Source organism: Lissotriton vulgaris, chromosome 11 (genome assembly GCF_964263255.1).
Source record: "Lissotriton vulgaris chromosome 11, aLisVul1.2, whole genome shotgun sequence".
Lineage (NCBI taxonomy): Eukaryota > Metazoa > Chordata > Amphibia > Caudata > Salamandridae > Lissotriton > Lissotriton vulgaris.
Window position 1 is genome coordinate 8,693,296 of NC_141699.1, and position 24,933 is coordinate 8,718,228.

Genomic DNA, 24,933 nt, shown 5'->3' on the forward strand with positions numbered 1-24,933 from the left:
GAATGTCACTCACAACTACAAGTAAATTATGAAAATGTCATACTTAGGCAATCTGACACCTTGGCAGTTGTGCACATAGTTCTAAAGTTTCCCAGGTTCTTGCATGATGTGCTGCTCCAGTTCAAAGGGGTACAAAACCTGGACTGGAGCAGCACATCAAGGCTTGAGCTGGGAAACTTGGCAGGGCAGTTAGAAAAGCAAAACTACAGGTCCTCAAACGAAACCTATAGTTGGTTGGTGTCGCACATGATGGAGAATGTTTGGACCTATGTCTATTCAAGTACAACGTCTTCTCTATATTTCCCCTTTGAGCCTCACCCCAATCCACCTTCCCTGAACTGTTGAATTGCAGTTTTGTTTTCTTGTTGATAAGTGGCACGCTGTCACAGCTGAGTTGGTTGTTGCTGTCCTTTTGATCTGTCTAGTCCTATTTCTTCTGCGATGGGCACACCGCAGTAACCACCAGCAGCAGCCGCGGTGACAGAGCACTCTCACTGTGCCACTTTGCATAGAAAGAGGACTAGATGAATTTCATTCCCCTGGGTAAATGTTGACGCCATATTGAAAGATATTTAGTAAGTGAAAAAATTATGCATTGATGTTCATTGAAGTAACTTTGACTTTTTAATTCAAAGAATAGTAAGACAAGGAATATTTTGCATTTTATAGTAAGAAGCGGGGATATCTGTTACTTGTTGCTATATTATAGATAAGTACACCAATATCTCTTTGCTAACTTGAGAATGTGAATTGGGATATTTTTATTAGGTTGTTTTTTTAATGTGATAATTATAGAGGTCTGGCTGCAGGGCGACGTTTGATTGCAGTGACTCAAGCTGAAATCCAAGATGGCCGCCGGAAGAAAGGAGGTGGACGCTGCCTGACAGTGCTGGTCATGCTGGTCCATCTTCTGTTTCCATGGCGCCGGCTCTGACACTCGGCACAGTTTGGTTGTTATTATTATTATCCTCACTGAAAAGGGCAGACAGAAGCGTCCTGGGGAAGAGGGAAGACCCTTAGTAGTTTTAGAGCCCCCTTGTCTCCCAGCCACCATGGTAAGTCTTTCATGTGGGGAGATTCTAAGCTTCGACACAACTTGGGGATCTGTGACTTAAACCGGGGACATCTGATGGCACAAATAAGGTACATTTGATGATGTAGAGACATGGAATATGGGGCCACAAAGAGGGACCTGTGGAGGGGGCGTCTGATGGGTGGGACAAGTACAGGGAGCACGCTTTTTGGTATCAAGGGAAGATATCAATGGGCCAAATAGAAGACATGGAGAGTTATCCAAGGGGCGCAGTGGGGTGAGGAGCACTTGGGGGCCAAATAAAAGAGCAATTGAGCAGAAAAAGTGGGGCGCCTAGGATCCAAAGTAGGGACATTTGTGGACCCTGACATAGACAAGAGGGTCACATTATATTGCTTTGTAATATGTATATAAATAACGGCCAAGGTTTCAGAATGCTTAAGTGTGACATTTTCATAATTTTGGTGTAATTATGATTGACATTCAACGACTATGAGTGACACTTTCTCACGAGCAAAATCAAGCTATGAAGCCGAGGGAAGCATATATATATATATGCAACGAAAAACTGTAAGATGTTGAAGCAGCTGTAATCGAAGGGCACTCACCTAGTAATCTTGCAAACTGATTGTATAGTAAAACAATTGTGTAACTGTGTTGTATATTTTAAATATTTGATCTGGAGTAACACAAACTGATGATTTAAAAAGTACCAAAGTAGCTGGGGTTGGCTTTCCTAATAAAAATACATTTCTACCCAAACTAATCTCTTTTAGCATTAGGTTCTGTGATATGTATAATGCATGTACTTTGCAGCAGGCTTATTAACCCTCTGCGCTACTGGTGAGTCAACTTGTATGATGCAAGAGAACAGGGTTTTCGTATACAGGAAGTGATGGCGCTCAGCTAATTAACGTTGGTTTGTTGTACATAAAACAATAAAGTATGGTGCTAACAGGGAAGGGGAGATCCACGCACGGAACCTGGGCGTCATCCTGGACTCCTCCCTCTCCATGACAAGACAAGTCAACGCCGTCTCCTCGTCGTGCTTCAACATCCTGCGCATGTTACGGAAGATCTTCCGGTGGATCCCCACCGAGACCAGGAAGACGGTCACCCAGGCCCTCGTCACCAGCCGACTGGACTACGGCAACGCCCTCTACGCCGGAACCACCGCCAAGCTCCAGAAGAGACTCCAGCGGATCCAGAACGCCTCAGCCAGACTCATCCTCGACATCCCACGACACAGCCACATCTCCGGACATCTGAGAGACCTGCACTGGCTCCCCGTCAACAAAAGAATCACCTTCCGTCTCCTCACCCACGCACACAAAGCCCTACACGATCAAGGCCCGAGCTACCTCAACAACCGCATCAACTTCTACGCTCCCAAACGCCATCTCCGATCAGCCAGTCACGCCCTCGCCGCCGTCCCCCGCATCCGAAGAACGACAACAGGAGGAAGGTCCTTCTCCTACCTGGCCGCCAAGACCTGGAACTCCCTCCCTCCCGACCTGCGCCTGACCCAAGACCACCTCTCCTTCAGGAAGAAGCTCAAGACCTGGCTGTTCGAGCAGTAGCAGCACCCCCTTTCCCCCCCCTCCCCCCCCCCCCCCCAAGCGCCTTGAGACCCTCCGGGTAAGTAGTGCGCTCTATAAATGTCTTTGATTGGTTCTTTAATTGGTCATGACACCAAAAAGACAGCTGGCTGTTTTGTGTCATGACAAAACGGTAATACACTCAGCTAAAGTAGGCTGACTTGCATGACAATAGCTTTACATGCAGCATTGCAGTAATCTAACTTAAAATGCATTAGTTTAACGCGAGACGTGTGACATTTGGCAGCACTGTATATAGCTCCCAGGATTCAACCATTCTGTCCACTTCCAATATGGCAGCACTCCTCTCCGGCCTGTGCAGATCCTTAGCCAACCTAGAGGTGTGGCTACCAAGGTAGCTACAAGCCCCATGAAAACCGGTTTGGCAACTGGTTTCTCTCTCCTGTCCCTAGTGCCAGCCTGTCTGCCTGAACAATCGGACAGCCCCTCTCCCAGGTGTTCTCCATTTGCTCTTCAAATGCAGCTTCTCCTTTGTAGCTTGCCATTTGTTCCAACACCCGTGTGGCTTCCTGAGGAGGGAGATGACACCTCCTTCCAGATCAGGCCCCTATTGTTTCCTTTCCTGGGAGTCTTTAGCACGTCTTCCCAGGAGTGCAGACGGCTGTTTGCAGAACAGATTCAGAGTGCAACGGTAAACAGGCACTGGAAAACTTGGACATCAAAAGTGGCAACTTCTAAAGTTGCATTTTGCCCACCAGTGATATTACATTTGATGTAACATATTAAATCAATTTTAATGCACCGATTCTTTTGATACCCTACAGTACCAACTTTACTGGTCCCATTCGGAAGTTAGCAAGGCTAAGGTGTTAGCCTGTAACCCAGTACTTGCTAATTGTGCTTCCAGCCTTTCCACTGTAAAAACGACAGTGCTGGGTTTTTACTGCTGAGATTAGCCTTGCTACAAGTTCAGGACTGCCTTAAAAGGAATCTGCCTTTATTTTAGAAAGCACTAGGGACTGTACTAGGTATGGAGGGCTTGAGTGAGAGCAGGTATTTAGGATTACATGTAGTGCGGAGATCCTATTGAGTGTTAGTCTGTCACCCAAACTGCTGATTTCCCTATAGGCAAAGCCGCTCTCTGAACTCTGGCTCTAAGGGACTGATTACGAATATAGGCTGTATTTATCACACATGATAGTGATACCATGGAATACGTTATTTATCGAGTGCGATAAATACCATCTATACAAGTTGTTGGGGAATAACATGACGATTTTGGTGTTTGTTTAATGCACCAAACCTGCATAACAGTAAATATAGTATGGTTTTCCCTCATTAAACTTCGGCAGGTTTGACCTGTTGAAATTTAACCAAGGTTGCCCTATTTAACATATCTGACAATTATCAGATGCGTTAAGTAACAAACAACTTGTAATTCTAACTCGGGCGTAAATAAGGGTTTGCGCATGGCTGAAATTTAACAAGGACTCTTATTCAGGCCCTTTAATGGTTGTTCAGTCTCGTTACATCGTTAGCAGACACTTGTGGTTTGCCAATCTCATCCATTGTCTCATATTTGGCTGCACGTACCATGGGTCTTGCACTTGTTGCTTCAGAGCGAGTGTACATGACCTGACCTGGCTATTAGCATATGTCTGACATGATGCATGCCTCATGCCAGCTCTCTTTATGTCCTTGTTTGCTGACACCACTCCTCTGGCTATAGCAGCATATGTGCTGTAATATCCTTGCATGGCCCGATGCTGAACAGTATGTCTATCAGTCCTTTTCCAGCCCTGTCCAACTTGACTGGGTAGATGTCTGGGGGTGGCACAGCCATTCAACCCTGTGCTGAACGGACTCTCCCAGTCCATCTAATGCTATAGACTGGTATCACTCCAGACCTTGTTCAGCCCAGTGCTGATGAAGTGGCACGAGAAGGCTGGTACTGACAGCTGCTCAGAAGTGGCCCAAAAAAGTAAGACACTACCAATCTCACTTGTTGTCTGATTGTGCACCACAAGTTATTGAAGCTGTCCCATAGGGTACAGAACTGTCTTTTTGAGGCATTTGCTTTCACGCCTCCAAGCTATATGCGTACGATTGAACCTTATCCAACACTTCACCCAGTCTGATCTTTCTTGTCCTTATCTCTGTTAGAACAGTTACGAGCGGTGGTGATATTTGGCAGTGATCATCGAGCCAGTTGAATACGTTTAGTGATGACTAACTTGTTGTCCCCCTTTTCTTTTCTAGTTTTCCTTCAACATGTTTGACCACCCGATCCCGCGGGTCTTCCAGAACCGCTTCTCGACCACGTATCGCTGCTACTCTGTGTCCATGCTGGCTGGCCCAAATGACCGCTCGGACGTGGAGAAAGGAGGAAAGAGTATGTGCCTCAAGTGTTGTCATTTGTATGCTTCCATCGCTTGTATGAAGACTGATCAAGATGTGACAATGGTCCTGATTTAGAGTTCAGTAGTAGGGTTACTCCATCGCAAACGAGACAGATATCCATCTGTTGTATTACAAGTGCATTATACAGGAGCTTAGCTTTAAGGTGGTGATTGGGGTGTTACAACCCCCTAATTAGTTTATTTTCTGATGAATAGTTGGGTACATGTGCTTTGCATTAGGTATATTGATGTGTCTGTTGGATTTCAGCTGGGATTTTTGCATGCACACTGACAAAAACACAAACCCTCTCTCTGATCTCTGTTTTGAAAGTCCTTACAATGTTGGTTATTTTTTTACAAAATACTGTGTTCCTCTCGCGTAGTATCCTATCAATTTGCATTCCTCTCCCTTTCCACTGCCCCTTCATTCACTCTCATGCACCCTGCTTGTTGTATTTTAACAAGATATGCCAGCCTGATTGTTGCGAAATCTGAAGCTCCTCCCTCCCCATTCTTTCTGACCTAGCTACGCCCCTGGCATTATATCCAATGGCAGTTGTAATACGGTTGACAAGATATCCATCACATGTGTGATGGAGTAACCCGTCGGTGAACTGTAAATCAGGCCCTATGTTTGTTTTACTCCTCGTTTGTTACCTTGTGATAACAGAAGACAGGGAAAGAGTTGGTAAAATATTGAAACCACACAGCTCAAATGTGAGCTCTACGCAGTGATAATTGTAGTGCTACAAGCCAAAACACGCTATAACTCATTATCACATGATGTTTAATGTACATGATTTTAAAATGTATGAAGAGGGATCTTCATGCACATTCCAATTTAATGTAGCTAGCTACAGATCAGCAATGAACAATCAATATGCTGATGACATTAAAAATAATTGTAATTTAGTGAGTTGAGCACCAGTTGCAAAGATCTGTGTACAATATGCAGGTTCGATTGCCAGTAGTGTGTATTCAGCCTTTTTAGAGTACATTTATTTGGATTATGAAGGCCTGTTATCTTAGCATCAAATGACAATTCAGTTCTTATTGTGGCATGTAAATCATTACCATGGTGTGTGTGTCTGCGTGTGTATATATAATTTTGTATATATATGTGTGTGTGTGTGTGTATATTTGTGTGTATGTATATATATATATATATATATATATATATTATGCATGATTTTCAATTTCTTTATATATGTGACATTTTATACTTAGTGGGACGTTTTCCAAATGAATACAGAAATTATTTCAGGTTGCAGCTTATTTTTCCTGCATTTCTGCTCAGTGTACTGTGTTTGTTTAGTGAAGGATTATCTGGTCCCTTAAAAGCAAAGGACTGTGGCCGAGGTAGAGAGAGAAATATGGGGTGGGAAGGAGGTATGGCTGACCCTTTTGACTCTCATATTAATCCCAGTGCACCACTAGTCTCCCTACTGTGCTATGTGCAGTGCACTGAGATAACTAGTGGTTGTGCAGAGCTTAAATAGATATCAGCAACTATAAGGAATTGACGTTGTACAAAGATGGCTTGTAAAAGTGGTTCAAATAATTCCAGAATCGAGTATGTATTGTCTCCTCTGTCAACCTTCTTTTACTGGATGAGTCACACTAGATAACTTACCTAGCAACAGATCTATTTCTACTGAAGTGTGAAGGCTCTTCTAGAATGCATCCAGAGTGCGCAAGCATTAGTGCATATAATGAGCTGGACATGTAATGTGTTTGCATGGTAAGCTGGCATCGCTATGGTGTAGGAGATCAGATTGCTCGTCCTGCTGGACCCAATGTGGCAACTTTGCCCAAACAAAAATGAAACCTTACCAATGAAGAAATGAGCTCCTTTTTAATGCAGGGGAAACACCTTTTATAGTGGGACACACTAGGGGGCTGACTGGGCAAAGTGGACATGTTTGTATTGCCTTGAACTTTTAAAGTGCTGCACCTTGGCAGAGCTTCCATTCTCTATAAAGTGACTCTGACTCCTGACAGTTAGCAGGTGCTGAGGCTGAGAGATTTACTTTGGTACAGAGTATCTTGGGGTCCCACAATTCTGATGAATATACTTTTATTGATTGATTGGTATAGTCCTTATTGTATGACCATAAACTAATCTCAAGAGCTTAACTAGCCCATAGTTTTGGGAAGGGGTTAGGTTTTGGATGTGGTTGACGTGTAACTGACTGACTTATGCCTATCCAGAACCTCAAGTCTGATTGATATATATATATATATATGTACATATATATATATATATATCAATCAATCAGTTTTATACATTAGTAGAGAAGATATGTGGGACCAACCCTCCACCCTTGTTACCTACTTTCCAAGGAGCTTTTCTACCCTCCTGAAACCTTAACCTGTCACTGGCTCAAGGCACCAGGCGGGGCTGGCCTTTTCTCTCATGTGCAGTAAACGTGTTCCAAGAACTGTAAGAATGGAGGCCATCCAGTCAAACCCTGTAGTAAGATCAGGTAGGTCAGGCGATAGAACAGTAGGCTATTGGCCCTGATACTGAGATATCTGAGTCCCCGGAATGTCTTAATTTCAAACGTTAGCAGGGTCGATTCAGCGTTTCTGTAGGGCTCAACAAAATGTCTGCCAATAATATGTATGTATATGCTATGGACCAATGTAAATATGATAATGATAAGAAAATATATACAGACCTGCTTTAAAATGTTAATAATAAAGCTTTGTGTCCTACCATTTAATGCTCTGAAACCTTTCTCTAAACATAAAGCATTCATACTGATCACATCTTCAGTCCAGCGCACAACTGGTTTCAACTCTAGTTTCGGGACCCCCCAGTGCCAGTCCTCGTCATCCCCAATAAAATCTTCATCTGCCACTAGAGGTTCAAATGTTTGGTTAAAGTCACCTGCAATGACAGTCGGGTTATCTCGGGAGTAAACGTCAAGTAAGGAACCCAAGGCCGCCAAAACCTCTGACCTCCCACCGCCTGTACTCCTCATATATACATTGTAGATGACTACTGAACCCAAAATATCAGAGTTGATTGTAATTAATTGAATGTCTCTATGCCAGGTTTCTATAACTTTGACATCCAGTTTTGATGACTGTCGAACCTGAAATGGTTAGACCACCCATTGGTCTTCCCCTTGGGCCTTTAAGGGCTGGCACAGAGTAATTCAAGTATCCTTGGGCAAAAAGTGGTTCACATGACCAGTCTCCTAAAATATACATATATCAAAAGAATTGACAAATCGAAGCCAGTCTCCAGAATCCAGTTTGGAACCCAGGCCTGCAATGTTCCAAGAAAAGAATTTCCCCACAATGTCCACAGTGCCATCCGAGTTCGTCGATAGAGAATTTAATTACACTTACTTCTCCATCAGAGCCATCTGCTCGCACAAAGGTGTTTCCGATATTAGAACCCGATAAAGGAACAGCAGCACACATATCCGACTCAGAATTTACAGCAGAATTGGAAGGTAACTTGGAGGGTACGGTCTTTTTACTACTAACCAGATAGTTTATTTCATTTGTTGGACTTCCTTGGAGGGTATAAGTAGCTTCAGGAGAACTAAAGTCCTCAGCAATAGAAGTGTAAATTGTATTTAACTCAACAAAGACATTAAGTCTACCTCTACCTGCCTTCTCATGTCAGTCGCAATCATTCAGGTCTGACAATGCTGCAAATCTGTTCTCAACACTAATACCCCACTCACTTGATTGTGGGACCCTGCCCCAATTATTTGTTCCCAGGTTCCATTTTGTTTTTAAAATATTAGGATTCACTGTATTACTTCTCCTATAGAAAAAATCCAAAGTCAGCGGGACAATCTCAGCACTCCTGCGTTGAGGGGGAAATATATGTCGCAATAGCTCGGGGAGTATCTCTGGACTTAAAAAGTGCAAAACTACACAATCCCCCTTTAGTTTTTTTGCGCTAGGCCCTATCCAGTCCACCCTTCTTGCCATTGTGATCTCCCCTGCTAGCTGCTGTTTTCCTCTCGGAGATATCAACATGTTATTGCATAACCAGTGGTAAGCTTTACTGATCAAAGAAGAAGTAGATTCGATTTGACCTGTTTTTAGAGGAGGCACATTTGCCAAAACCAATACCAGAGGAGAGGCCTCCACAATCAGTTGGACAGGGCCTTGATCCACACTATTCCCTATGGGATTTGATGGTATATCTTTCCTAGCTGGTGCCCTTATGCCTTTATCAGCTACCTGCTGAGTAGGAGGCAGAATTGATCTCACATCATCACTACTACTCGCCATCCCATCTCTAAGGGAGTTTATCAATAGTACAGCCTTATTTATAGCTAAAGTAGGTACATTATCCACCTCCTCCACTGCCTTGTTTAGCAGTCCCCCTAGTCTATTTACCTCAGCTGTTAATAGGTCAATTTTAGCTACCAAAGGTTTGATTATTGAATTGAACTTTAAGTCAATCATACTAACTAGCCTATTAATCAAATCATCACCTAATATCTCCTTCTCAGCTTGTTCACCATTCACTTCAGATATAGCAGCGACTTTCAATGGAGATATAATTCTTTTCTTACTGGAACGCAGCCCACCCCGTTTACTCTGACCCTTTTTGCATGCTCTTATAGCTCTAGTCACAGGCACAGGTTCGGGGGGAGGTGAATCGACTACTGTCAAGTTTAACTGATCACCTTGATCATCATCTAAGTTATCAGCCAAAGGTGTAATCAGGTCGAAATTAGGATCCACGTTAAAACATGACTCAGAAGGTAAAGCATCAACACTATGTACTTGTACTTGTGCCGGAACTTCTATGACAATAGGATCTGGAGGTAAACTTTGCGTGGAGATGACCGGTGGTGAGCTCAATCCCAACGATATCCGCCTAGTGCTATTAATTTTGCTCACAACCTGTACTAGATAATTGTCTATGGTATTAGGTACAGATGAAGACCATTGTTTAGACATTTTGGAAGTCGTTGGTTAGTAATTAAATCAAAATATCGCCTCCAGACCAAAGAACGCTAACAAATTTGAAGAGTCTACAGCGTATTCCAGTATATATTATCAAAGATATATCTTACTTAATGAATGACACCTATGAGGGCGTGGCTTGGGCGCCGATGGCGATGGTCGCCTGAGAGCTCGGCTCCGGGACTGAGCCCGGAATTATCCTGTAAATCGGAGGCTGCGGGGCACCCCAGACCCCGCATTCTGCTGAGCGGGCCGACGGAGACCTGCCGGGGCCCCTGGTGGGGCTCGGACGAGGGTTGATCCGGAGTGGAACCGAAGTTTGCGGAGTTGCGGAGTGCGACCCAACATGGCGCCCGGACTTCTTTGTCCCCCTGGTCGGACCCATTGACTCGGAGGAGCGTCGCGAGCAGCGACTTGCGCCCGGCTTTGCCATCCCCGGCTGCTCTGTGCACTAGATATCAATTGGATCGGACTTTTTACAACGAATCTGCACTCGGCTGGGTGACCGGGCGGATGCCAACGGTATAGGGGACCCCGGGAGCGGACGCCCTGTGATCCAGGAGGTGGCCCAACTCACGACACCGCACCTAGCTACGTTTTCCTGGCCAGTCCACTTCCATGGGAGGCGCGACACTTTGGCGCCACAAGTCGACCGGTGGAGTTGGTGACCCTCACCCCGGGTCTCTAGCGGCTGAGCGGGCCTGCCCGACTCGGCGGCGGTTATCTCCGCCCCCTCATCGGTGCCCTCGGACGCCGTGGCGGTGGCGTGAGCCGCAGCGGAGAAGTCTCCACAGGCCCTGGAGAGGGAGGTCTCCCATACTTGATTTGAAGACCAGTAACCGGGAGGGTCGTGGTCGGCATCTGCACCCGGAGACGCCTACTCCAGGACCTTCACGGAGTGCCCCCGGTGACATGGGGAAACCTAGAGGAGCCAAGGGGACTACCCCGACTGCCTCGGACTCGGAAGCCCAGGACAAAGAGGAACATGGGGACCCAAAGAGTTCTGGTGGCGCACCGATGCAACAACAGTTCGACCGCGTCCTGGAAGCGATAGCGACCACGAGATCGGCCCTCCAACAGGACATTGCCCAGGTGGCGACGAGCCTAGGCCTCCTCAGAGCGGACCACGGTAAACTGTCGGACCGGGTCAAGGAAGTGGAGAGCTCGGTGAAAACCTTGGAGCCGGCGCAGCGAACCTTGGCTGCAACGATGAAGGATGCCTTATCCCGAATTGCGACCCTGGAGCAGAGGGCGGAGGATGCGGAAGGCCGCAACAGAAGGAACAACATCCGTGTAGTGGGCCTCCCGGAAAAGATCGAGGATGGCGACATGGTGACATACTTGGAGACCTGGCTCCGTGACACGGTGGCCCCGGAGGGGCTATCCTCCTTCTACACTCTGGAGCGTGCCCACAGAGTCCCGGCGCGGCCACCGCAACAAGGACGCGCCCCGAGACCGGTGGTGGCGCGGTTATTGCACTTTCGGGACAGGGACTTAATCCTTAATGCCGCCAGGCATAATGGTCCATTCAAAGTGGCGAACAGTCAGGTGAACATCTTCCCGGATTACACCTACGAGACTCAACGCAAGCGGTTCTCCTTCCTGGCGATCAAGCGCGAGCTCAGGAGCGAGGGCATCCAGTACTCGCTCCTTTATCCTGCAAGGCTCCGCATCATTGTCGATGACAAAACTCAGTTCTTCGACACCCCGGAGGATGTCTGTGCCTGGCTTGAGCTTTACAGGGCAGGGAAAGATGGCTTCGGCTCCTCGTCCCAACAGGCGGATGAGCCGGAACAGAGACGGCGGTCCAGGAGGATCAGGAATCGCCGCGGCCGCACGGGAGGGCCCTCAACTGCAGAGACGTCGTCGGAGCGGAGGGGAGTGTTGGAAGTATTGTCGGAGTTGTCTGGTGCACGAGACGAAGCCATTGAGGAGGAAGACAACCCGGGTGATGAGGAGGCACCATCTGAATCGGAGGACTCAGTGACTGACAGTGCCCATACACCGGTGATCACACCGAAATCGGTGGAGGACCTTTTGGATGGACAAGGGTAACGGGGTGTGCTGCCTTATTTTGGGTGGGGGCCCGGCAGGGGGGAGGCGGTTGCCGTCCATTGCTGCTGACAAAGAGGGTGGGAGGGGTGGGGTGCCCCTGTTTCTGCCCCGAGGGGGTTTTTGGTACTGTTTAGGGCTTGTTTTAGTCCTGGTGGCCTGAGCGTCGAGGGCCCACTGCCTCCGCCCGGCCCGCACCTGGCCCTTAAGGCCTTCCTACGGTGGCGACCGTAGGAGTAGTAGGGGTTATTGGGTTGAGGGAAGGCGAGGTTTGGATGGGATCTGGATGGCGCAGTTTGGGTCCTGTTCTGGGGTGGGTGGGTGAGAGTTCGGTTTGTTCTTGGGTTGTTTGGTTTTGGTTGGGGAAAATGGCCGCCATCAGTGCTGGGATGGATGATATCTTTTCTCTGCGGGAGCCCGGACGGGGAGACTGTGCGAGAACAATATGGGACAATGGCTGATGTTGCTAACTTGAAATGTGTTACTTGGAACGTAAGGGGGCTTCATACTATGTCCAGGCGCCACAAAGTCCACGCTTATTTAGTGCGTAGGGGAGTGCAAATGGCGCTGTTGCAGGAAACTCATCTGACCAGGGCGGAAGGGGCGGCGCTACAGCGTAGATGGAGGGGGCAGGTCTTTTCCACGTCGTACTCCGCGTATGCCAGAGGGGCGCTAATATGGATCAGAGCGGGGGTCCCCTTCCAAGTCACGAGAACAGTGATATATCCAGAGGGACGTTACGTGGCCATCTCGGGCACTCTAGGAGGGAGGGACTTGAATGTTTGCTGTGTGTACGCTCCTAATGTGGACCAGACTGCCTTCCTCTCCAGGTTATCGGGCTCGTTGGCCCACTTTTTCTCCGGGCCCCTTCTGCTTGGGGGAGACTTCAACTCCGTAGTGGACGTGGATATTGACCGCTCCCATCCACCACTTCCCGATTCTCCGGTTCGTCGCACGGCTAAGGGTCGTCAGGATTGGCAGACCCGATGGGGTTTGACGGACATCTGGAGGGCGCATCACCCCGCATCTAGGGATTATTCATACTTCTCGGGCCTGCATGAGTTGCATGTCCGACTGGATGCCTTTCTTGGGTCGCCCGAACTGGTTTCGGCAGCGGTCCGATCTGAGTACTTGTCCAGAACCATTTCAGACCATAACCCACTCCTGCTGGACCTTCGCTGGTTCCCCGGGACGCCGGCGGTGCCCACCTGGAAGCTGCGACCCGAGATTCTTGAGGACAGTGTTTTCAGAGCGGACCTGGGAGACAAGGTATTGGAATATTTTGCGTCCAACGGCGGCACCGCGAGTACACGAGCGTTAGAATGGGACGCTTTTAAGGTAGTGGTGAGGGGTTACTGTATTTCTAAGAAAGTGGGTATGAGGCGCGTTATCCTGGCTGACTTAGATGCAGCGGACCAGCAACTCCGCGAGCTTGAAATTCGCCGCCCTGGACACCCGGAATTGCAGGTACGAACGGCGGAGGCGAGGGAAAAGGTAGCGGCAGAGGTCGAACGGCTTCGCTGTTTTGATTATAAAGCCTATACGGTCCGATCCATCGCAGAGGGGGACAGATCGAGCGCGCTGCTGGCATGGTTGGCCAACCCTACGCGCCAGTCCCAATTGACGACAAGTATGCGTGAGGCAGACGGCACCGAGGTACACACCCAACCGGAGATTCTTAGTTGCTTCCGGCATTATTATGAACGTTTGTACCGCAGTCGCTCCGCACGAGACCCTGCCCGGCTCGATAATTATCTACGTCCACTGGAGCTCCGCGTAGTGGAGCAAGAAGTGGCGAAGGCCCTGGGGTCCGACATTGAATTGGGGGAGATCCGCGGGGCCATTAAACGGATGGCGAGAAACAAGATCCCGGGCCTGGATGGCCTACCCGTGGAGTTTTATGCAGCTTACGCTGCTCTCCTAGCCCCTCGATTGTTGGTGGTCTACAGGGAGGCGAAGAGGCTGGGGCGACTCCCGAGCTCGATGTGTGAGGCGCTGGTGGTTCCTCTCCTCAAACCGGGTCGAGACTCGTCCGACCCGGGGTCTTACCGCCCCCTATCAATGTTGACGGTGGACTATAAAATACTGAGCAGCATCTTGGCCTCGAGGCTGCTGGGACACATGAGTTCCCTAGTGCATGAAGACCAAGCTGGTTTCATCCCACGGCGAAACACGACTATGAATATTCGCAGGCTGTTCCGTTTGCTGGGGGAGCCATTTGTGGATGCCCCGTCCCCGGTCGTCTTGTCGGTGGACCTAGAGAAGGCTTTTGATAGCCTGGAGTGGGACTACCTCTGTACGGTGCTGCGGAAATTCGGCCTCGGGGAGGGCTTTGTCAGGTGGACCGCGGTTCTCTATGCCTCTGCATCAGCCAGGGTCTGGGCGGGTCCTCTGATTTCCTCACAGTATCCGGTAGAACGAGGCACGCGGCAAGGGTGTTCACTGTCCCCACTTCTCTTTGCGCTAGCGGTGGAGCCACTCGCGCTGCACCTTCGGTCGGGAGCCCACTATACGGGCTTATGGACGCCTGCGGGCCCGCATTATGTTTCGCTGTATGCGGACGACCTGTTGCTCTTCCTAGAGGACCCGCTCGACGCTTTACGTGGAGCGGCGGTGGCGCTCACAGAGTTTGGGGAGGTTTCGGGCCTCCGAGTGAACTGGTCCAAGACCTGTCTCTTTCCGGTACGCAAAGGTGCTCCCGCCCCTACCCTAACTAGGGAGATTCGATGGGAACCCGACTGCTTTAAGTACCTTGGGGTGTTCGTCTATCACGACCAACCCGACCTCCTGGATGGGAACATTGCCCGCAGCATTCGAGCACTTCGAGGCTGCATGGACTTTTGGGCCACGCTGCCGCTTTCGGTGGCGGGACGGATCGCCCTGCTTAAAATGGTGGCGCTTCCCCGGCTATTATACTACTTTCGGACTCTACCGATCTGGGTTCCACCGGCCACGTTTCGACTGTTACGCTCTATGGTGGTCGGATTCCTCTGGGGGTCGGGCCGCCGGCGGGTAGCCCTCAAAACCCTGATGAGGCCGAAAGACGAGGGGGGGCTCGCGGTGCCGGACTTTGAAAAGTATTATCTGGCGGCGCAGCTCCAGACCTTCACCCAGGAGATCGCCAGGGAATTCCGGGGCCCGGGAGACAGGAGGGGAACGGGCATGGCCAGGCATGTTCTCTCCTTTATAGTGCTGCGACAACGTTTGGCCCTGCGGGATTTGTCGATGGAGGAGCGGACTGTCCGCCTGTGTTGGAATCGGGCTCACGCCCGAGGCCAACTGAGAACACCATATGCACCTGAAATACCGTTGGGGATGCTGACGGCCCTCCCCCATGGAGGGGATTGGTCACGTTTGGCGGCCTGGGAGGATGCCGGCTTACAGCTGGTTGGGGATCTGTACGAGGACGGAGCACTCTTGTCCTTCCAGGATCTTATCGACCGATGCGAGATCCCCCGTGGTGATTTTCTGCTGCACTCGGCCATTGTCCGAGCAATCCAGGCACACTGGAAGAGCGGGCAGGAGGAACCCCCCTTATCTCAGGTGTGCCAGTACGTGATGATGTCTGCGGGCACGGTGAAGGCGGTCACTTGCCTTTACGGCAGGTTGATTAACGAAGGGTTGGCTCCCCTTACCACTCTGAGAAACCGCTGGGAGGAGGACATTGGCAGGGAGATCCCGGAGACGACCTGGGCCCAGTTGGTGAGACGAGCCTGGAAGGGCACACGTAACGCCCGTTTCCAGCTGGTCCACTATTACGTTCTCCACAGAGCGTACCTGACCCCAGTGAAAATTAGGCGGTATTTTGCCACAAATTCGGCGGAATGCCCTAGGTGCCCAGCTCAGGAAGCGGACCTCCTACATATGCTATGGGCCTGTCCGGGATTGTCATCTTACTGGCAGGAAGTAGAGAAGACCCTGGAGGATGTGACGGGGAGATCCTTATCATTTGATGCGGCGGTGGGGCTCCTACACTGGTTCCCCCATACCCCCAGGAATAAAATTTCTAGTAAATTTATCGACCTAGGGCTCCTCCTTGCTAAACGAGAGGTGACCAGGAACTGGAAGGCACGAGTTGGTCCGACAGGCAGCAGATGGCACAGTGAGCTTTTGAAGTGGGCGGCGGGGGAGAGCGCGCTGAGATATCAACTAGCTTGGAGGCAGCGTAATGAGAAGGCGCAGGAGGCCGCGTTGGAGTGGGAAATATTTGTGCAGGCCCTCAGGGATTATTGTGCCCCCAGCGACTCTGAAGATGAAGAAGCGACTCGCCCTGAGTCCCGGTAAACGTTTGCACTGTTAGTCCTATTGCTTTCCCCGTGGGTCCCATGGCAGATCCTGTGGCGGTAGCTCCCAGGCGCTGGTGGCGGGGGTGGGTGGGGTTTCTTTTGGTTAGTAGTATTTTGAGGGTGGGGGTTTTCTTTTGGGTTTATAGGTTTTTTTGGAAAAGCAGATGACGGACAGTGGATCATCCGGACCAGCTCAAGCATCCTGCTGAGCCCCCATTGCATCTCGCGGCCCGACCCCAGGGTTGTGGGCCGGATGGCTGTGTACGAAACTTACGGTGGGGGGCCAGAGGGTTTTACTATGTTGATATTGCTTGTGATACAATGCTGGTCGATATTGTAACGATTTACTAATTCCTGCAATAAAAATATATTTAAAAAATAAAAATAAAATAAAAATGAATGACACCTATGGGCTCAGTAAAAGCAGGCAGTGGTCCTGGCCCAGCCCAGTTCCGGTCAGTCACAGACTATCCGCCCTTTGTCCGGGCTTCGTTCGGCGCGTCGCCGTGCGCGTCTCCGCGGGACGAGGGTCCTGACGCAGCTTTAAGCGCCTCCTGGCGCGCTGGGTGCTGGTGTCAGCCTTGAGGAGCCAAGAATCCTGGGTAATGCAGTTTTTCAACTGACCGGCGGAGCCAAGCCCGGCCGGTCGTCCGAGGAGGTTGGGGGCGGAGCCCAGCCCGGCCGTAGATCAGGAAACAGGTGAGCCCCGGTAGCAGGAACGAACAACAAACAGCAAGGGACTCAGCCCCTGACGCAGCTTTAAGCGCCTCCTGGCACGCTCGGTGCTGGCGTCAGCCTTGAGGAGCCAAGAATCCTGGGTAATGCAGTTTTTCAACTGACCGGCGGAGCCAAGCCCGGCCGGTCGTCCGAGGAGGTTGGGGGCGGAGCCAAGCCCGGCCGTAGATCAGGAAACAGGTGAGCCCCGGTAGCAGGAACGAACAACAAACAGTAAGGGACTCCGCCCCTGACGCAGCTTTAAGCGCCTCCTGGCGCGCTCGGTGCTGGCGTCAGCCTTGAAGAGCCAAGAATCCTGGGTAATGCAGTTTTTCAACTGACCGGCGGAGCCAAACCCGGCCGGTCGTCCGAGGAGGTTGGGGGCGGAGCCAAGCCCGGCCGTAGATCAGGAAACGGGTGAGCCCCGGTAGCAGGAACGAACAACAAACAGCAAGGGACTCGGCCCCTGACGCAGCTTTAAGCGCCTCCTGGCGCGCTCGGTGATGGCGTCAGCCTTGAGGAGCCAAGAATCCTGGGTAATGCAGTTTTTCAACTGACCGGCGGAGCCAAGCCCGGCCGGTCGTCCGAGGAGGTTGGGGGCGGAGCCAAGCCCGGCCGTAGATCAGAAAACAGGTGAGCCCCGGTAGCAGGAACGAACAACGATTTAGCCAATACCATTGTGTCTCCTTTGACCCAATGGCGAAATGTTGACTACAGGTTTAATATAGTTTTTCTTTACAAACTGCATCCAATGAGGCTCGGGTGCCTGAATAAAAGATACTACGTATCAAGTATTCACTGGCTTTACTCCTCGGATTGAGGTTCCACTTTAAACAACAAAGGTTCCATCCATGTCCATAAAGTAATTTAGGATGGGAGGGCTTGTTCAATGCCTTACTGTCGATTGAACAGGGACAGCAAGAATCTGGCAGTCAGAAAGAATGGCCTGGTGCACTGAGCGCAGTCCTAGTGGGAGATCTAAATGCACTATCAGTTTATGCATGGGCAGTGGGTGCTGATGCTGGCTGCTAAAGGGCACTCACAACAGTTTCCTCTGGGTGTACCAGTCTTCAGAGCCTTATACCATAGAACTGATTGATATCAATCATGATTTCTATTGGCGCGAGCACCCACAGGCCCAGTGTCACCTGTTGGACCCACAGGCTGATGCAGTATGGATTGAGCTTTGGGATTTAGAGTCGGACCCTACCAAGGATTGTAAAACACTACATTGGTACGGCCTAAAGACCCAGTTTAAGTACTCTGTTCAAGAAGAAAAACGTTTGTGTCCCAGTGAGGCTGGAAATGGAGAGGTTGGGCTTTCATGGGCTCGCTATTGATTCCGGGCAGATTGTAAAAGATTGCCCTTCCTGTGAATCTTCAGGAGAGCCTTACACTGTTTGCCATGAAATAGTCTGACAGAGTGAAGCTCAGAGGTTCTTAATCTGAACCTAGAGCTCTTTTTAGGTCTCGCCTGAGCCAATGCGCTTGCGCTTTGCTCCGGCAAGATTATAGTAAACCGAAAAGAAAAGTCTACCAAAATGGCTGTAGATCGCATACAGTTCATGTGATCTATGCACGTGCACAGAGCCAGCCACATAACACACCACCATTTGTCTGTGCCTCGGCATCAGACTTCAAAGGCTGCCGCTCCCCCGCATCAGACTTCAAAGGAATGCGGTCCCGCTCCCGCTCCCCCACCACCCCGCCACAGCAATGCCGAGTGCTTGTTTCTGGATGAAAATGAAAGCCTACCATGCTTGTTTGCAGTAGCCTTGCTCCTCAAATGCTGTTGCTGTGTTGCCATCTCTCTAGAGACACTCAGCTTGAAAACACTCGACTTGCTAGCTGCAATGCTACATCCGCTATGCTTTGCCTCTAGACACGTTGATCCCTCACAGACTGTGCTGACTCTGCCCCTCCTGATTCTGAAACTGACCAACGCAGTCACTACGCAGTCTCTTCTCTATCTTATGATGTCTGTCCTGCCACCATTTACTTCGGACCCTCACCCTCACACCTCCTCACCCTCACACACCCTCTCACCCTCACACACCCTCTCACCCTCACACACCCTCACTCACCCTCACACCCTCACGCACCCTCACACCTTCACCCACCCTCACCCACCCTCACCCACCCTCACCCACCCTCACTCACCCTCACTCACCCTCACCCCCCACACCCTCACACACCCCTCACCCTCACACACCCCCTCACCCTCCCTCACCCCCTCACCCTCCCTCACTCTCACACATCCTCACCCATCCCCCTCACCTCATCACCATCACCCTCCCTCACCCTCCCTCACCCTCACACCCCCTCACCCTCACTCACCCTCACACACCCTCACTCACCCTCACTCACCCTCACAACCTCACACCCCTCACCATCCCTCACCCTCACACACCCTCACCCTCGTCACCCTCACCCGTCACCCTCACACCCCCTCACACCCCTCACTCACTCTCACACCCACCCTCACTCACTGTCTCCCACCCTCACTGTCACCCACCCTCACTCACCCACCCTCACTCACCCTCACTCACCCTCACCCACCCTCACCCACCCTCACCCCCTCACAACCCTCTCACCCTCAGCCCCCCACACACCCCCTCACCCACCCTTACCCTCACCCCCATCACCCTTACCCTCACCCCACCACCCTCTCCTCCCTCACCCTCACACCCCACACCCTCACACACCCTTACCCTCACACACCCTCACCCTCACACACCCTCACTCACCCTCACACCCTCACTGACCCCCTCACCCTCACTGACCCCCTCACCCTCAACCCCCTCACCCCGTCACCCTCACTCTCACCCTCACACCCCCTCACCCTCACACACCCTCACTCTCCCTCACACCCTCACCCACTGTCACACTCCCTCACTCACCCTCACCCCCACACACTCAGGGACACCACCACATCACTCAGGGACACCACCACATCACTCGGGAACACCACCACATCTCTTGGGAACACCACCACATCTCTCGGGAACACCACCACATCTCTTGGGAACACCACCACATCTCTTGGGAACACCACCACATCTCTCGGGAACACCACCACATCTCTCGGGAACGCCACCACATCTCTCGGGAACACCACCACATCTCTCGGGAACACCACCACATCTCTCGGGAACCCCACCACATCACTCGGGAACACCACCACATCACTCGGGAACACCACCACATCACTCGGGAACACCACCACATCACTCGGGAACAACACCACATCACTCGGGAACACCACCACATCACTCGGGAACACCACCACATCACTCGGGAACACCACCACATCACTCGGGAACACCACCACATCACTCGGGAACACCACCACATCACTCGGGAACACCACCACATCACTCGGGAACACCACCACATCACTCGGGAACACCACCACATCACTCGGGAACACCACCACATCACTCGGGAACACCACCACATCACTCAGAGACACCATCACATCATTCAGGGGCACCACCACATCACTCGGGAACACCACCACATCACTCAGAGACACCATCACATCATTCAGGGGCACCACTCAGGGACACCACCACATCACTCAGGGGCACCACTCAGGGACACCACCACATCACTCGGGAACACCACCACATCACTCGGGAACACCACCACATCACTCGGTAACACCACCACATCACTCGGTAACACCACCACATCACTCGGGAACACCACCACATCACTCGGGAACACCACCACATCACTCGGGAACACCACCACATCACTCGGGAACACCACCACATCACTCGGGAACACCACCACATCACTCGGGAACACCACCACATCACTCGGGAACACCACCACATCACTCGGGAACACCACCACATCACTCAGAGACACCATCACATCATTCAGGGGCACCACCACATCACTCGGGAACACCACCACATCACTCAGAGACACCATCACATCATTCAGGGGCACCACTCAGGGACACCACCACATCACTCAGGGGCACCACTCAGGGACACCACCACATCACTCGGGAACACCACCACATCACTCGGGAACACCACCACATCACTCGGTAACACCACCACATCACTCGGTAACACCACCACATCACTCGGGAACACCACCACATCACTCGGGAACACCACCACATCACTCGGGAACACCACCACATCACTCGGGAACACCACCACATCACTCAGAGACACCATCACATCATTCAGGGGCACCACTCAGGGACACCACCACATCACTCAGGGGCACCACTCAGGGACACCACCACATCACTCAGGGACACCACCACATCACTCGGGGACACCACCACATCACTCAGGGACACCACCAGATCACTGGGGGACACCACCAGATCACTGGGGGACACCACCAGATCACTGGGGGACACCACCAGATCACTGGGGGACACCACCACATCACTCAGGGACACCTCCACATCACTCGGGGACACCACCAGATCACTCGGGGACACCACCAGATCACTCGGGGACACCACCACATCACTCGGGGACACCACCACATCACTCGGGGACACCACCACATCACTCAGCCCAACCACATCATCACTCAGCACCACAACAGCACTGTCCTTGCTTGCTACCAACAAGTATTGCCATAGCCAATAGGACTCGTGTTAGGAAAGTGTAAGCTATTGGCTTTGTGAATAACAATGCTATTAATTTATATATTTTCAAAGCCAACACATATTAAAAAAAATGTGTCATTTACAATACCAATAGCTCACACTTTCCTAATTAGAGACCTATTGCATTGCAAATGCTTGTTTTTTTTATGTGTTGCTGGATTTCATATTCATCAAATTCTGTGGCATCTACATAAAGTTCTGCACTTGTGTCAGTTTAGCGGGGGCGCTTGGTCCGGAAGCAAGGTTATCTGTTCTCCTTGATATGATTTTTGTTTACATTTGTTATAGTAATGATGAGCTGGGTTCAGTACACACCACGGACCCAGTGCAGGATGTAGCGCGTGATGTTTGCTACTTACTTAATGTTGTCTTTTCTTTTTTTTCTGTAGTAATTATGCCACCGTCCGCCTTGGATCAGCTAAGTAAGTATATTCAACTAAAACCCATTAGAAGTTGAGTTTGAAAGCCTAGTTTTGTGTGAACACTTACTAGCTGGCACCCTAGAAAAAGCTTCCTTCTGTTTCTGCTCGCTTTATTCATGGGCTAGATTTGACTATTCAATCTCTAGTGGCTGCTGGGAATTTTCTGCCAGTCCTCAGCAGGATATCCCCAAGTGGTCTGTCCTGACCCTTAACCGTATATTTGGGGTGTAAACAAAGTTGTTTTTTAATTCCATTTGTGCCTGTTTATATTTTGCTTGTGTATAGCACACCTGGGAAGATTGCAGGGTGACTGTGTGTACCTGTGTCGTTTGCTGATCAGCCTAAACAGCAACGGTCTTCCTACAGCTTGATTATCCTTCTTATATAGATATTTCATACCCATGGCAATGATTCTCATTACCCTACACTAGGGTTCCTGATTGGATTTAGCACTTGCCCTTGAACTCCTCATTACAGAACTTGGTTCCCAATAAATCACTTCCCTTGCACGCTCTGAGATCTTTTATGCATTGTCAGACGGAACTGAGAGACAGACATTGGCTGTGTTATGGGATGAGGATGTGCAGTGTGTAACAAGCATGGATACCAATCACTTACAAGTGAAGCCAGGTGGCATTACCCTTGCCATCCATGGAACATCATAGGGTTCTGTTGGCATAATCGCAACATCAAATGGTGTCCTACATGGGTCCAAGTCTCTTTTTCATGTTAGAAAATCCATTAATTGTACAATCTTCAGTGACTACAATTGAAAAAGTAACGTATGACAGAAAGATGTATAGATGATGCATTTGAAGAACTAGCTCCTTTGGCTAGGGTTTTTTTCCAATCTCTTGAGTCCCATTCCATCCACAAGCCCTTCTATACGACACAACCTACCTCGGGCCCACCCTTCCTTCCTCCAACATAGACATAGTTTCTTTCGGTACCAGTGCAGCTGACCAAGAAAGGATAGACCGAAATGGAACTAGAGCCACTTGTAGGTGCCGCAAAGAGCAGACAGACAATGAATAAGATCTGACTCCATCAAAAAGAATAATAGGTTTAAAGTAGGAAAGTGACAAGGACATGGGAAATAGCAAAAGAACAAGCAGAAGATTGTACAATGGTTTGAGGAGGAGGATAGAAATCATAAGTTCAGTGGCAAGGGTAGATTTTGTTCAGGGAAATGTAAATAGAAAATGAGACCATGGCATACCCAAATGGCACAATAATTTTTTTGACTGAAGCATCTCAGATTTTAAGTGCTGCATGTGTCCTAGGATGCTTGAATCCGGTCCAGGAAAGACATGGCTTGGCAGTTCGGGCTGGACTGTTCCCATGAGGCACAGGGTAAAGGCTGATTTGCATATGACCATGTCTGAACTGGGGTGATGTGGAGTGCAAAAACGATGGATTTAGGCCCAGATCTCTGTACTGGGGTGAATGTATGACCTTGTTCTGCATTCTGTCCATCAACTGTTGTTTTTGCATGTGTAGTAAGGCAATTTTAATAGCCAGAGATTATTGACTCCACTGCATTAGAACCACTGCATGCATTTGAACGCCCTACAAAGTAGAGTTCTGTAGCTTGCCGCAGATCAGTGTCGCCAGCCCATATGCTACCTTTAATGATTTTACTGCATTTTCTTCTCTTCCAGGTCGACTTAATATAACCTACCCTATGTTGTTCAAGTTGACCAATAAGAATTCAGACAGAACGACACACTGTGGCGTGCTCGAGTTTGTGGCTGATGAGGGCATCTGTTACCTTCCGCATTGGGTACGTGCACAACTGGGTGAACAACTTCAGGTATAAAGTAATTTTCCTTTTAGCAAGGAACCCCGTACTAAAACATTTCTGTTAGTGCAGCGCAAGAGCAACATCCAGATGTTCTGTGAAGAAAGGAAAGTTAGTGCGTAGAATTTTGTCCAGAAGGACACTTTGTTTCAAAATAAATTACTATATTCCCCTAAAAATTCAGACACAAGGCAGGCATGAATGTGCAGAAATTAAGCCATTCCCTGAGAAAGAACCATCCACTGGGATTTGTCTTCCTTTTCTGCCAGCATAATGTGTGTGTGTTTCAAAGGAAGGCACTACTATGTCTTCTAAAGACAGGATACAAGACACCACAGAACCACTGATGTTCTAGTTGAAGGTGCACAAGCTCCATCGTTTTGAGCACCTGTGCTAGATAAATAAGCATGTGACACCCGTGGCGAATTGTAGCATTTGTTGGTCAGTATAAAAGATGAACCGAGTGAGCCCAGCTTCAATTGGTTTCAGTTGGTGTTTCAGGCCAGGTAATGAAGCCAAACATGGGCAATAAATGTCTTTAAGGAAGCTGTCCTGTCTTGGATACTGAAGGGACAGGTATTCCTTTCAGTAATTGCTTTTTGCTTACAGATGCCAATGTCTATCTTTAAATCACACCCTTTGTTTCTTCAGATGATGCAGAACTTACTTTTAGAAGAAGGCGGGTTGGTGCAGGTGGACAGTGTTAATCTTCAAGTGGCCACATACTCCAAATTTCAACCACAGAGCCCAGATTTCTTGGACATCACTAACCCCAAAGCAGTGTATCCTTTCCACAATGGTTTCAGACCTCTTTATTTGGAGGGAAGGGGTAGTGTTCACTGTCCACCCATGTTCTGGTCAACGACCGTGGTCGATGATCCTTCCAGCGGGTGCATGTCTCGTTGGGTGCATGTTGTCAAAACAAGAGTGTCTTTCATCTTAACTCTGCACTCAGATTGGAAAACGCCTTACGGAACTTTGCCTGTCTGACCAAGGGAGATGTGATTGCCATTAACTACAATGAAAAGGTAGGGATGCTGATTCAGTGATTTCAGGGGAGGGGAGGGGTGGA

General features: G+C 49.8%; 1 protein-coding gene across 1 annotated transcript in view; it reads left to right on the forward strand.

Annotated features, from left to right (window-relative positions):
• The first annotated feature begins 914 nt into the window (after positions 1–914).
• Positions 915–24,933, forward strand: part of UFD1 (ubiquitin recognition factor in ER associated degradation 1) — a 48,543-nt gene continuing 24,524 nt past the window's right edge. Inside the window, exons 1-6 of the mRNA XM_086942645.1 lie at positions 915–1,055; positions 4,852–4,984; positions 22,028–22,060; positions 23,722–23,843; positions 24,513–24,643; positions 24,817–24,889. Of these exons, the coding sequence (XP_086798771.1) occupies positions 1,053–1,055; positions 4,852–4,984; positions 22,028–22,060; positions 23,722–23,843; positions 24,513–24,643; positions 24,817–24,889 (495 nt within the window). The 5' untranslated portion in view covers positions 915–1,052. The remainder of the gene's footprint in view (positions 1,056–4,851; positions 4,985–22,027; positions 22,061–23,721; positions 23,844–24,512; positions 24,644–24,816; positions 24,890–24,933) is intronic.